A 14,339-nucleotide genomic window follows, 5' to 3' on the forward strand; every position below is an offset into this window, starting at 1 on the left:
AAGGTGGGAAGAGATGGACCAGTGTGAGCCACACTACTGTATTTTAAAATATTCTTCATTGCTTTTTTTTTTTCTTTTTAAGTAGGCTCCATGCCCAGTGTGGAGCCCAACACAGGGCTTGAACTCATGACAGAGATTGTGATCTGAGCTGAAATCAAGAGTCAGATGCCCAACCAACTGAGCCACCCAGGTGCCCTGGTGTCAATTCTTCTTTAATTGTTTGGTAGAATTCTCCCCTTTATTCCTTTTTTTAATTACAAGACTAATTCAAGATCATTGTAAAAAAACAAAAACACTACAGAAATGTGTAACTGTGAACAATTTTATGTGCAGTGTTCCAGGTTTTTCTGTGCTTAAATAAGATTTTTACAGAAATAGGCTGTTGCTGTATGTAATGTTCTCTACATGTGTGTTTTTAATGTACTTGGTAACTTATTTTAGGTTCTGGGCTTAAGTGTTCTGGATCCTGGCTCCGTAAATATACTAGTTGGATTGCTAGTAATATAGTGATATACTAGTTGGGTGATCCCAGGTAAATCACAGATCTTTCTCAGCCTCCGTGTCCTGGTCTCTAAAATAGGGACTGATATGTGTCCTTTCTTAGAAGGTTGTTGTAAGAACCCAATGGCATGGTACATAGAAAAGGACTCTTTGTGGGACGCCTGGGTGGCTCAGTTGTTAAGCGTCTGCCTTCGGCTCAGGTCATGATCCCAGGGTCCTGGGATCGAGTCCCACATCGGGCTCCCTGCTCGGCGGAAAGCCTGCTTCTCCCTCTCCCACTCCCCCTGCTTGTGTTCCCTCTCTTGCTGTCTCTCTCTCTGTCAAATAAATAAAATCTTTTTGTTTTTTTAACAATTTATTTTTTTTTAGATTTTATTTTTATTTGTTTATTTGAGAAAGTGAGAATGAGAGAGAGAGAGAGAGAGAGAGCACATGAGAGGGGGGAGGGTCAGAGGGAGAAGCAGACTCCCCGCTGAGCAGGGAGCCCGATGCGGGACTCGATCCCAGGACTCCAGGATCATGACCTGAGCCGAAGGCAGTTGCCGAACCAACTGAGCCACCCAGGCGCCCCAAATAAATAAAATCTTAAAAAAAAAAAAAAAAGAAAGAAAAGGACTCTTTGTGACCTGTAATGTGTTATGTGGATCTAAAGGACTGTTATTATTGAAACTTACGATTTCCGCCCTTTTTACTTTTCAGATGCTCTGATCCACATCAGTGAATACGTCCCCCAGTGGTAACTTACTCAGTGGTTTCCTTGGAGACAAAGAGTAACTGACCTGCTCTTTCTTTTTGTCCAGGTCACTCCTGGAAGCAAGGCTGCAATAGCTAACTTATGCATTGGAGATGTGATCACCGCCATCGATGGGGAAAATACCAGCAGTATGACACACTTGGAAGCCCAGAACAAAATCAAGGGTTGCACAGACAACATGACTCTCACAGTCACCAGGTAAGGCCCATGGAAATGCTCTGCGCTCAACGGGAAGCTGCATGTGGGCAGGTCGGCCCCACCTGCCTCAGATGCCCCGGAGCCCCAGCTCTGCTGTGTGTGTGCTGCGGACAGGCCCAGGCCGGTGGGTCTATAGGATTGAGATTTTCCCAGGTTGCGTGCTTTTCTCTCGAATTTTCCCAGTGCTTTCTTATAGTGTGGGTGTCTTTCTGTAGGAGCTCTGCATTTTCACTTGCTCCAACATAACCAACCAAAACTTTGAGGAAGTAAAGTCAGTTAAGTATTGTCAGGTAAAATGAAATGAAAATTTCTTCCTGGAAATCACTGAGAATGTACTGAGGATGCTGCTCGTACCACAACCACACCAAGCAGGGGGTAGGCACCAGGAGGTTACAGTAGCAGAGAGAGACGGCAACCCCTTACACAGAATGCACAGAATGCTGCCTGTGAGCTTAAGTGCACTACAAGAAGGAGAGTTGAGTGTTCTCAATGGGTTGCTGTGTGAGGAGAGGGCATTGGGAATTGGAACTGGGGTAGAATTCCCATTCTGCTTCCGTTTAGTCTTGGAGGGGTCCTGCAAGGGCATGATTTCAGGAGAGCTTTGGTTTAACTTTTACCAGCTCCCTCTTTCCTGTTGGATCAAGTGCACATTCTTCAGGGCGCCTGGGTGGCTCAGTCAGTTAAGCGTCTGCCTTCAGCTCAGGTCATGATCTCGGGGTCTTGGAATTGAGCCCCACATTGGGCTCTCTGCTCGGCAGGGAAACTGCTTCTCCTTCTCCCTCTGCTGCTTCCCCTGCTTGTGCTCTCTCTCTGTGTGTCAAATAAATAAACAAAATCTTTAAAAAAAAAATTCACATTCTTCATTCTGATCTTCTGTTAACCTGCTGTTTAATGCCATTAACTTTAGCCTTTACTGCTCTTCATCATGAACCCTTTGTTCAGATTCTTATCTATGAAATATGTTTATCACTTTTTCTACCTTCTGCCACAGGACTGGCAGGAGGACCAAGTGTGAGGCAGGAGGTCTGAATATTTGTATACTTCAGAGCCCTGGCCCCATAGGAGGTGCACCCTTTTTTTTTTTTTTTAAGTAGGCTCTGCACCCAACATTGGACTTGAACTCATGACCCTGAGATCAAGAGTTACATGGTCTACCTACTGAGCCAGCCAGGTGCCCTACACCATTCTTTTCTATCCCCTCAAAAGCACATTTGTCCCTCATTCTCATCTCCATTTCAATCTGAGTCCAGACCTTTTCTAAGACATTCATTCATTATTTTTTTTACTCATTTGCCAGTGAATTCAACAGGTGTCTCTCGTGTCAGTCTGGTACCATGCTTGGCTCTCTCACCATACAGGATAGGCATAAATATTCTCTCGCTCTTGGAGAGGGAAAAAACTACACCAATGAAAGCCAGGACTAGACTGAGGTTGTTGATGTGTGATCAGTACAAAGAAATCCTTTGCATGCGCAAGAAGAGAGGCATCCCTTTTATTTGGGCCAGCCACACTTCACGAAGAATAAGTTGGTTACCTGGTCTGGCTCAGGAACACTGGGGGAGGGAAAGGAGGAGCTCGGTCCATCCTGACCGAAGTGCGGCAGCATGAGGCTGCTCAGGAGCGGGGAGCGGGGCGCAGGCCGGTGTGCTGGGGGCCGTGACACAGTATAGTAAGAGAGGGTGAGGCTGGAAGAGGTCTGAGCCACATGGGGAGCCCCTCTGGGCTGAGTGCGGGCCGCCACCGGACAAGATGTCATCCTATTGGCAAACGGAGGGGAAGGCGGGTGGCAGAGCCCTAGTTCAGAGGCCAGAACTCAGGCCCTAAGAGGGGGCCTTTTCTGGATTTTAGTATATATTATTTAGCATGAATGGAACAATAGCTTTGGCAATCTGTTGCAGATCTGAACAAAAAATCTGGTCTCCCCTGGTGACAGAGGAAGGGAGACGTCATCCATACAAGATGAATTTAGCCTCTGAACCCCAGGTAAGTACTTGTTCACCATTGCCTCCACCGCTTCTGCCTTCTCTGCCTTCCACACGGCTTAGCACACCCCCGATTCTCCAGCCCTGGCGGCCTGGGCTGAGGCCAGGAGAGCCCGCCGCTGACACCATGGGGACCTGGCTCCTGTTCGCTCCTTCCCGTAAGGGAGTGCGGCGTGGACAGAGCTGGAAAACCCCCGGGGCAGGGACACTGGCCCTGGACGCAGAGCAGGAGAAGGGATACAGGAAGTGAGGGGCCGCCTTCCTGCACGGAATAGGGTGAAGGACCGCGGTGACGTCAGGGAGCTGGCTCAGCTCACCGTGGATCTCAGATTCACACGAATCAAACCAGGGAGAAAACAAGTGTTAGGTCCTGAGGCCTGGAGCCAAGAGGCAAGACGTGATGGTTACCTCACCTCTCCTCCCTGGGCCCCACTCTGGTTTCCATGAGCCTTCCGCTGGAACTCTCTCATCTCTGTAGAAGTGAGACTTCTGGTGAGACCCCAAAGTCTCAGAATAAAGTGGCAGTTCAGACTGAGACCGTGCTAGGCAGTCGGTGTCCCAATTTGTCAGCCAAACAATTTCTGAGGACAAGAGGCTCTCTGAAGATTCCATATTTGTAAACAAGTCTCGCAGTAGTTAGATTACAAGTGATTTTATTTCTTTCTTCCTTAATTGCATCTCCTAAATTACCTACAATGAATGGGTATTCTTTTGAAATAAGGGGAAAAAACTTTAGCATGTTTAGAACATTTTTGTAAAATTTCTCATCCTGGCCTGCTCCTTTTTACCAAGTATGTGTCTTGGATACATTAATGAATTATTAATAATAAGTTAATAAATAGCGGGGCCTGACTGAGTCAGTGGAACATGCAACTCTTGATCTCGGGGTGTAGAGATTACTTAAAAATACAAAAATCTTTAAAAAAGTTAATAAATTGATAATGGCTTCTGAAAACTTCTCTTAGACTGGTTTGTGATTGTTATATATTTAACCCCAATTGAAGATTTGAACTTTAACTTTTTTCTAAATTTGGGACACTACTTACTTTTTATGGTGAATCAAGATAAAATAAAAAGGTAACAGGTAGTTATCCTTTATGCATGACAGAAACTTCTATGAAAATATGGAAAAAAAAATGAACTCATGGAGTGCATCGTGTGGATAAATTGAGTGGTTGTTTAAAAGTCAGATTTTCTCAAAGGTATCCATTAGAATTTCTGAGATGTTGTCCTACAACATTTTTTTTTCCTTAATATGATAAAAATCATACTCAAGAAATCCTAAGAGTTACATTAAGGACCATTTTGCATCTGGCATTTCAAAACCGGCATGAACATGTTACTCTGTACAGCTCCTGTAAGGAAAGCTGATAGAGTGGCACTCAGTCTGTAAACCAACAGTTTTGCAAACTAATTTTATTTTTTATTATTTTTTAAAAGTTTATATAGATATGTATTTTTTTTTATTTTTTATTTTTTTAGTAATCTCTACACCCAACATGGGGCTCAAACTCACAACCCCACGATCAGGAGTTGCAGGCTCTTCCAAATGAGCCAGGCAGGTGCCCCATACAAACTAATTTTAAACATGCCATTGTTATTTCCAATTTCCCGAGAAGTTCTTAGTCACTTTGCTGAATTTACTATAAATGTTAAGTTTCAGTGTGTTAAGCTCTCATATATTTTATGAGAGTGATTTTGTTTTAATTTGGTCTACCAAAAATCTTATTGTTACTCAAATAAGGTAATACTACAGTTACACTTTTTCTATGTCTTATGCTTGAGTTTTCATCATAAACATATAATCCGGTCCCTGTATTAATATTTTGAAGGTAGTTCTCTTACTTAAAAAAAGAATTTAAAAAATTCTTTACAAATATTTTAGCATCCAACTTGAGTATATTTTTCTTTTGATTCCAGTAATTCTTTGTTCCTATGAAAAACTTCCCACTCTCCTTTTTCCAAAACCTTCCACTTCCCGTCATTCTAAAATAAAGGAATGAGTAAGAGCAGAGTTCATCTATAATTAAAAGATCTGTTAGTTCATGTAATGCCAACCGCCACCCCAGCTTATCTGAGGTCAGAGTAGTTACACACCTAGTTTATATTTCCTCATTATTGAGTTTCCTTGGAGACTGATAAATACAAAGCCCAAACAATTACATCATCCCTTTCAAAAGGCAGGCCCTGAATTAACCGCCTGACTTCTGGAAAGACTAGTATTCACATGGGGTTAGAGATAATTCCTTTCATGTACAAAACAGATACATACTCCGAAGATTCTCTATAAAATGAAAAATCAGAATTTCCAACCAGAATAATTTTCTATTGACTTCCATTCTCAATGGAAATGTGTTTCTAGGGAGGGAGAAGGGACCGGACGCTGGTCGAAGGTCTGCTGTTTGCCCATCACTGTGCTTGCTACGCTAACATGTCACACCAAGTCCCTGTTGAGAGAAGGCTGTATTGACTTCAATGTAAAGATGAGAAATGGGCTCAGAGAGCTCTCACTTGCCCAGGGCCAAACAGGAAGTGGCTGGGGAAAATTGAGCCAAGACCGAAAACTAGGAATCTTCCTTGGTGCTCAGCATCTTGTGCTGCTCTGAGGAACTGCTGTGGAGAGAACAGAACTGTACCAAAGTCCCAGGCCACCACCGATGTGCAGATCCCCTGCTGTTAATGACTGTATATTATTCCTCACAGTAGTTGTGCCATAAACTTTACTTAACCATGCTTTGATTGCTGCTAAAGTTATTTTCTTAACTAATTATACTTCCCCTTTTTTGGGAGTGATCTCTGTGTACTTAGCTTTTGTCCTAAGTGGACAAAGTGAACTCAATGTGATTTCTACATTAAAACCTCACTGGTTACAACTTGTTAAAAAGGAAGCCTATCTGAATAGTGAAAAAGAAATCTCAATCATAAAAATATTTCCTTGACTTTTATTTAAATCAGTACACAGTGAATTAAGCTGTTACTTTTCATTGTCGTGTTTTCTAAGAAAGCGTGAAAGACTTGAAGTTTTGGTGGAAAAAAGAGAGGAGGGGGGAAAAGGAAGAGCAACAGAAGACCAGAACTCTTTCGGGGCGAGCTGTTCTGGGCCTGGGTGTTAAGAAAGAGACCAGGGTTCAGTACGCCCCAGAAAATAGGGTGCAGGTCGATTTTAGTCGCTGCATAGACGGTGCTGTGGGGTTGGTCCAGAATGTTCACACAGAAAGCACCTTTCTAATTGCATTGTCAGAAAAGTCATGACTTTTAGGAACAGGAATGTTAGTTTAAAAGGTGTCGGGGGCGGGGGTGTTTGTAAAGAAGCTCTGAGCTATTGTAGCTGTAGGAATTATCCAGGGCTCCTGGCAGTCCAGGGAGGGGGTGGAGGGTGCTGTCTCACCTTACAGAAGGAGGGAGCTGAGCACGGAGGAACTCCTGGGCACGCCCCTCTAACAGGAAGCTCCTAGCCTTCCCTCTGCTGAGCCTTGGCCTTCTCCTGCAAGAAACCGCAGATCCCCAGCTCCTTGTATCCCTTCCGGCCAGAGCACTGAGCCACCTCTGCCTCCTCAGCAGCTGCTTCGTCCGGTGGCCCCAAGGCTTCTTATCTTGCTTGTCTGACCTGTTGGATCCTAGGGAATTTGTCTCCACCTTTTAATCGTCTCCTGCTCCACACTGACGCAAGTGACTTCTGTTCTCCTCCTTGTACTGTAATCCCTCTGGAATGTGCCCTGAAAGGGTGTATCAGCTCCAGCTTGGACCATGATGGCCCAAGGCATCTAGGGGTGTAATGCCCGGAGGTGCCCAGCAGCAGACCAGGCCTGACTGGGCCTCAGGGAAGAAGCAGAAGGCGTTGCTGGCGAGCGAAACTGCACCCTCGCCCATCTTGAAGCTTCCCCGCTCATTGCCTGAGTGTCTAGTGGGCCTATCAGAGCCCCTCCGCTGAAGTTTGGTGTTGACCCAGGGCCCCTGTGGCTTTCTTTCTGGCACTCAGCCTGCACTGCCCCTCGAGGGGTGTGCACTGAGCGCCCCCTTGATTTCTCCTCTGATCTCTGCCGACAGGAGGTCCTGCACATAGGCAGTGCCCACAACCGGAGTGCCGTGCCCTTTACCGCCTCGGCGGCCTCCAGCTCTGCCCCCAGGGTCATCACAAACCAGTACAACAACCCAGCTGGCCTCTATTCCTCTGAAAACATCTCCAACTTCAACAACGCCTTGGAGTCAAAGACAGCAGCGGCCGGGCTGGAGACGGACGACGGCAGAGCGTAAGTAGCCCTTGAATTCCCCCTACAGGCCGGTCCTGGAAACGGCCGTTCACAGCAGGGCCAGGTGCGCCCAGACAGGTGGACGGGAGGTTGAGCCTCCTCAAGTCCAGAGAAAAAACTGTCTCCTTTAGCACCGTGCTTTCCTTATTTCTAAAAAGGGGCAAATACCACCTGCCTTGTAGGGTTGTTGTGAACATAAGAAGTAATGTGTAAAATGCCTCGTGCTGTGCCTAGCACAGCTGAATCAAGTATTCACCGAGACCTGTGTTCTTATTTTCTGGATTTCTCGGGTCATTGTCATTTTCTCTGGGATCATCTTCCTTCTTTGGCAGCCCTACTGATTTCTGAGACATTCTTTTGTATTTATAGTTTGGGGCTTCTCCTTGTGTTCACCATCTGGTCTGAGCAAGGGACAGGTACTTCATGATGCAGTTTTTGTGAACGAGCATTTGCTTTTTTTCCCCAGAGTGGCCCCAGTGGAAACAATAGAAGAGAAGTTTGTGAGGATATAAATGTGTGTCTGTCGGTACAGGTTCTGATCGGGGGCAGAGGCGGGGTGGGGGCACTGCAGGTGGACAGGGTGGAGAGGTCTAAGGAAGCCTCTTTCTCAGGGCTAGGGAGGCATGTACCCTCCTGTCACCAGCCATTTGGCCACAGTTGCCTCTAAGTCTTTATCCGCATGGAGGAACTCCCTCTAACAGGAAGGGCAACCAAAGAGTCTGGGATGGAGCAGACACTGGGCTTCCCAGCAGAGGGGGCCCAGTGTCTGCTCCATCCCAGACTCTTTGGTTGGTTGGTTGAAGTAGGCTCCACCCCCAGCGTGGAGCCCAACGCGGGGCTTGAACTCATGACCCTGAGATCAAGACCTGAGCTGAGATCGAGAGTGGCATGCTTACCCGACTGAGCCACCCAGGTGCCCCATCCCAGACTCTTTGAAGATGAATCCAGAAACACTGGGGATACCACAGCCCATAGCAAAGGACCCGGGTTTGAGGAAGGAGAAGAGGAGGTGGGACCAGTTCTCTGTGAGTGAAAAGATGATGGACTAGGTCGTGTGTTGCCCCCTCACCTGCCCAAAGGTGGGAGGGAAGATAAGGACGGAGCTCAGAGTGCAGACGGCGGAGGGCAGAGTGGCCCGTGGGCAGCCCAGAGTGGCTGCAGCAGCGCTGCTCATTCATTAATTTCTGCTGATTAATTTCACGGAAGCCAGAAAGCCGTTTTTTAAATCTGAGACCTGATTTTTAAATGTTGGTGACAGTCAAACTGGTTGGAAAATACCATGTGGTCCAAACCTCGTCTGATCTCGGAGCATCTTTCCCACTTGGAATCCTCAGTTCTTGTTGTATTCCCTCTGAAGCCCGTTTGCTGTTCAGTTTCTCCCTGACTCACCTTTAACAAGCATCTGCCCAGCTCTTCGGGTGAGTAAATTGCAAACCCATTACTTCAGACGCAGGTTAGGAGAGGTTAAGGCACGGGAGGTTCCAGACGACTTAAATGTGTGGAAAGGGCTGTCGTGGGGACCCCTCAAGGGCTCCTCACCAGACCATGCAGATAGTCGCCCTCTCCCCAGAAGAGGGAGACAGACGTTATTGGGCACCCACTGCATGCAGGTCCCTGTGCCCAGCGCTGAAAGGCTCTGCGATTTCCTTTAAGTTTCTTAGAGTCTAGAAGGAGAGACTCTTTGCTGCGTGACTTTGGCTTTACAAGATATTCAAGGTTACTGACATTTAGTGTAGTAACTAAGGCAAGAGGGCCACTAATGCTGCTGCTTCCCTCAAATTCTGATTCCTGCGGGGCCTTAGTGGCTTGGGAGGACGATACCCTTCCAGGTGACTCCGGGGGCATTTGGGGGTACCTGAGAAAGAATGTTGTGCTGGGCCCCCCGGGCTTTCCACGAACATGCCCCGGGGGAAGCTTTCTCTCAGGCAGCCTCATGGGGAGCCGAGTAGCCGAAACACCACGGGCCATGATCCCTGTTCTTTGCTGCTTTGGTACTGGGGGAGGCTGAGAACGTGACCCTCTTTTACTATCCCAGAGTGGAATGTTCCATGATCTGGATTTAATAACCCAGGAAATGACACATCCTTAATTGAAAGAACTGCTATGCATTGGGAGAAATATGTGCCTGGGAAGTATTTTTAGTTGGGCTTTGGCGGTTTTTCCTTCATTAATGTCTTCTTTCTTCCCTCAGGCTCCCCACCTGCTCCCCCCACTCCAATCTGAAACAATTAAGTCTGAAACTGTCTGGACACTTGCAAGCCTTTCCTCCAGCCCCTATCCCCTCCTATCGCAGACCTCTGGCTGCAGCAGGCGCTGCGTCGTCTTGATATCAAGGCTGTCCTTCCACATTTTCTCAGCACAGGGGGCCGGGATTCTGCCTCATCCCAGACTCTGAGGATAAATCCAGAAACAGTGGGAAGTCCAGCAGCCCATGGCAGAGGCAGGGCCCGCAGGGGCCATGCTGCCCATCGTGGGGTTCTGCTTACCAGCCTGCTTTGGGGAGGCTCACTTGTGCATTCTCAGCAGAGAGAGACTCTCCTGCGTGGCCGGCAGCCGCCGGGTAGCTTGCTTGCTCGCTCAGTCAGCAGAAGTCCCAAGCGCTCACTCACTCCCACTGTTTAGTCTGTAACATTCACCGAGGTTCCAGAATTGGCTCACTTCATACTTTGTGTCTGAGGTCATCACCGATTCCCTGGGGCCCACTTTTGAGTTTCTTTGTCCCCTGCACTTCAAAGCAGCCTAGTGTGTGTGTGTGGCTCCCTGTCTCGTTGGGCATCCCTGGGCCACGTCCCCATGTGACAAGAAAACAGCATTGCTGTTTCCAAATTAAACTGGGATGGCAGGCAAGAGGGTACCATCTGCTGCCTGGCATCCCAGGACACACAAAGCTGAGTGGGACAGCCTTTGGGGCCAGTTCAGCTTAACAGTCATTTATTGAGTGCCCGTTGTGTACCATGTGGGTGAAGGAAGTTTTGCTCTGTTCAACCGAAATCGTTCACCGGCCCTCTGACCTCTTTCAGCTGACCTGAAGGGCTCTGGTCATTTTCTGGTGATTGACGGTCTGGATTTCCCTGTAGATGTGATGCCGCTTTGTACTTTCCTAAAGGTACAAGCCTTGTAGATAGAGGGCCGGTGAATTCCAGGTAGGCCTCCTACCTAGGGCAGACCATGTTAACTTCAGTGACAGCCTCCCCACCTCTAAGGCACACGTAGTGCTTTCTGCCTCAGCAGCAGGTTATTTAGAGAAGGTGGTGACGTGTCAGCACCCAGCACGGGTGCTCAGTGAATGCCAGTTATTACTGATTTCACTGCCTGTGAGCACTCCACACCCACCACTTCATAGTACTAGGGGCTCCACAGGGGCAGAAGCATGTGGATAAGAGTTCTGGAGAAGATGTTGCTATGACTTCCAGTAGACTGCTTTCTTTCCAGCATTGTCGCTAATGTCCAGCCAACCGGTACAGTTCATCACCTTCCTGATGGAGTGGTGGCCTCTTCGTGGCCTGGTGGCTGGACTCCCTTAACCAACACAGTAGTCTAAAGATACTGGCTCTCGCAGCTTGTGTTCTCAGGCAGTCCCCGCCCTCCCCCCGTATACTCATGGGGCATATTTCTAAGCAGGTGCAGTGGAAATAAAGGGATGCATTGTTCTCTATTCACATGATATCAGAGGGATTATATTAACCCTGACTCATTCAGAGCTGGATCAGAAGAAAATCTCTATCATGATGGTGACTGTTTACCCCCTAGCTAAACTTGCCCACGGCCCCCAGAAAACTGGCTCTGGAGTCTGGGTGTTCCTCTGTCTTCTCCTGGGGACCATAATTACTCCTCTGGTTTCTTATTACAGGTCCAACATCTAGACCTTTGAAGACTAAAACTCAGGGAGCCTTCTGGCTAGGCTCCCTTTCCAAAAAGGATTATCTAGGGTTTCTCAATACTGCATGTTTTGGTGGACAATGGGGTAACCGAGTTGAGGCACCTCAGACATGAAGAGTTTTTCTGAGTCAGCCTGCATCCTTCATCCCCACTGACATAACCACCAAGTACTAAAATCTCTGTATTATTTCCAGTTAGCGTTTAGCCCTCTCTCATGTGTGGAAAAGGTTTCTTAAGTTTAATTAAACTTTTTATTTTAAAGTAATTGTAGATTCACATGCAGTTATCGTAGATAATGGAGAAAGGTCCCCTATACCCTTTACCCAGTTCCCCTCAGTGGTACCACCTTGAAAACTAGAGCACATTATCAAAAGAAGAATGTTGACATTCTTAGGAGGAGGAAGACAGGAGATTTCTATCACCACAGGGGTCCCTTGGGTGGTCCTTTTAGGTCATACCCACTCCCCCCCACTCCTGCACCCTCCTTAACCCCTGGCAGCTACTAAGCTATCCACTTCTATACTTCTGTTATTTCAAGAATGTTCTATTAATGGAATCATACAAGAGGTGACTTTTTGGAATTGGCTTTTTTTACTCAGCATAATTCACTGGAAATTCGATTTATTCAGGTTGTTTTATGTACCAATAGTTCCCTTTTTTTTCCTGTTCTAAGGATTTTTTTTTTTCATTGTGGTAAAAAAACACTTAAAATATACCATCTTAACCATTTTTAAGTATACAGGACTGGTAACATACATATACATACACATCATTGTGCAACAGATCTCTAGAACTTTTTCATCTTGCGAAACTGAAATTCTGTATCCACTGAACAGCCCAACTTCCCCCTCCCCCTCTGGGCAGAGGGAGCGGGAGAGAGAATCTTAAGCAGGCTCCACACCCAAGGAGGAGCCTGACGTGGGCTCAGTCAATCAACCCTGAGATCATGACCTGAGCTGAAATCAAGGGTCTTATGCTTACCTGACTGAGCCCTCCAGGCGCCCCTCCAGTCACTCCGCTTCTAAGAGTGACTACTTGAGGTACCTCACATAAGTAGAATCATGTGGTATTTGTCATATTATGGCTGGTTTATTTCACTTAGCATAATGTCAAGGTTCATCCATGTTGCAGCATGTGACAAGACTTTTTTTTTTTTTTTAAGATTTTATTTATTTATTTCACAGACGCAGTGAGAGAGGGAACACAAGCAGGGGGAGTGGGAGAGGGAGGAGCAGGCTTCCTGCCGAGCAGGGAACCCCATATGGGGCTGGGTCCCAGGACCCTGGGATCATGACCTGAGCCAAAGGCAGACGCTTAACGACTGAGCCACCCAGGCGCCCCAACAAGACTTTTTTATTAAGGCTCAGGAACCCGACTCCATTGTCTGTATGTACCACATTTTCTTTATCCATTCATCTGCCAGTGGACATACAGGCTGATCCTACCCCTCAGCAATTGTGACTAATGTTGCAATGAACATGAGTGTGCAAATATCTTTTTCAGATCTTGATTTTAATTCTTTTGGCAAGATACACCAAAATGGGATTGCTGGATTATATGGTAATTTTATTTTTTATTTTTTGAGGAACCTTCATAGCGTTTTCTATAATGCTGTGCTATTTTACATTCCCACCAACAGTGCACGGGGTTCCGATTTCTCCATCCTTACCAACATTTGTGGTTCTGTGGTTTTTTTGGGGATTAGTTATTTATTTTTGTAGCATCTATTCTGTATCCTTTCATATGGTTGCTGGCCAGTATGTATCTTTTTGGAGAAATGTCTGTTCAAGTCCTTTGCCCGTTTTTAAAATCAGGTTATTTGGGTTTTGTTTTGTTTTGTTTTTTTTTGTTACGGAGTTGTAGGAACTCTTTATATACTGTGGATATTAACCCCTTATCAAATATATGGTTAGCAAATATTTTCTCCTATTCCATAGATTGCCTCTTTACCCTGTTGTTTCTTTTGCTATGTAGAAGCTTTTTAGTTTGATGTACTCCCACTTGTCTAATTTTGGTTTTGTTGCCTGTGCCTTTGGTATCATGTTCAAGAAATCATTTCCAAGACTGATGTCCCAAAGCTTTACCCCTATGTTTTCTTCTAGGATTTTATGGTTTCAGGTCTTATATTAAGTCTTTAATCCATTTTTTTAGTTGATTTTTGTATATGGTGAGATAAAGGTCCATTTTCATTCTTTTATATACAGATAACCAGTTTTGAAGAGATTATCCTTTCTGCATTGTATATTCTTGGCATCCTTATCAAAGATCATTTTGACCATATTTACCAGGTTTTTTTTTTTTTTTTCTGGGCTCTATATTTTCTTCCATGGTCTATATGTCTGTCTTTATGCAGGTACCACACTGTTTTGATTACTATAGCTTTGTAATATGTTTTGACATCAGGAAATATACCTAGTTTTGCTTTGCTTTCTCAAGATTGTTTTGGCCATTTGGGGTCCTTTTGAGATTTCATATGAATTTCAGGATGCTTTTTCCTATTTCTGCAAAAAACACCATTGAGTTTTTGATAGGGATTGCATTGAATCTGTAGATTGCTTTCAGTAATATAGACATTTTAACATTATTAATTATTCCAGTCTATAAACATGGACTCGTTTGTGTCCTCTTTAATTTCTTTCATCAGTGTTTTGTAGTTTTCAGTGTACAAGTTTTTCATCTCCTTGCTTAAGTTTATTCTCACAGATTTTATTCATTTGATGCTATTGTAAATGGGATTGTTTTCTTAATTTTCTTTGTGGATTGTTCATTGTTAGT

The 14,339-nt window shown here is 45.6% G+C and overlaps 1 protein-coding gene across 1 annotated transcript in view; it reads left to right on the top strand.

Annotated features, from left to right (window-relative positions):
- PDLIM1 (PDZ and LIM domain 1) overlaps positions 1-14,339 on the top strand; it is a 46,053-nt gene that overhangs the window by 15,564 nt on the left and 16,150 nt on the right. The window contains exons 2-4 of the mRNA XM_025880856.2: positions 1,302-1,453; positions 3,352-3,436; positions 7,483-7,685. Of these exons, the coding sequence (XP_025736641.1) occupies positions 1,302-1,453; positions 3,352-3,436; positions 7,483-7,685 (440 nt within the window). The remainder of the gene's footprint in view (positions 1-1,301; positions 1,454-3,351; positions 3,437-7,482; positions 7,686-14,339) is intronic.

This window comes from Callorhinus ursinus, unplaced genomic scaffold (assembly GCF_003265705.2).
Source record: "Callorhinus ursinus isolate GAN/ISIS: 27379988/994484 unplaced genomic scaffold, GSC_fseal_2.0 scaffold20, whole genome shotgun sequence".
NCBI classification, from domain to species: domain Eukaryota; kingdom Metazoa; phylum Chordata; class Mammalia; order Carnivora; family Otariidae; genus Callorhinus; species Callorhinus ursinus.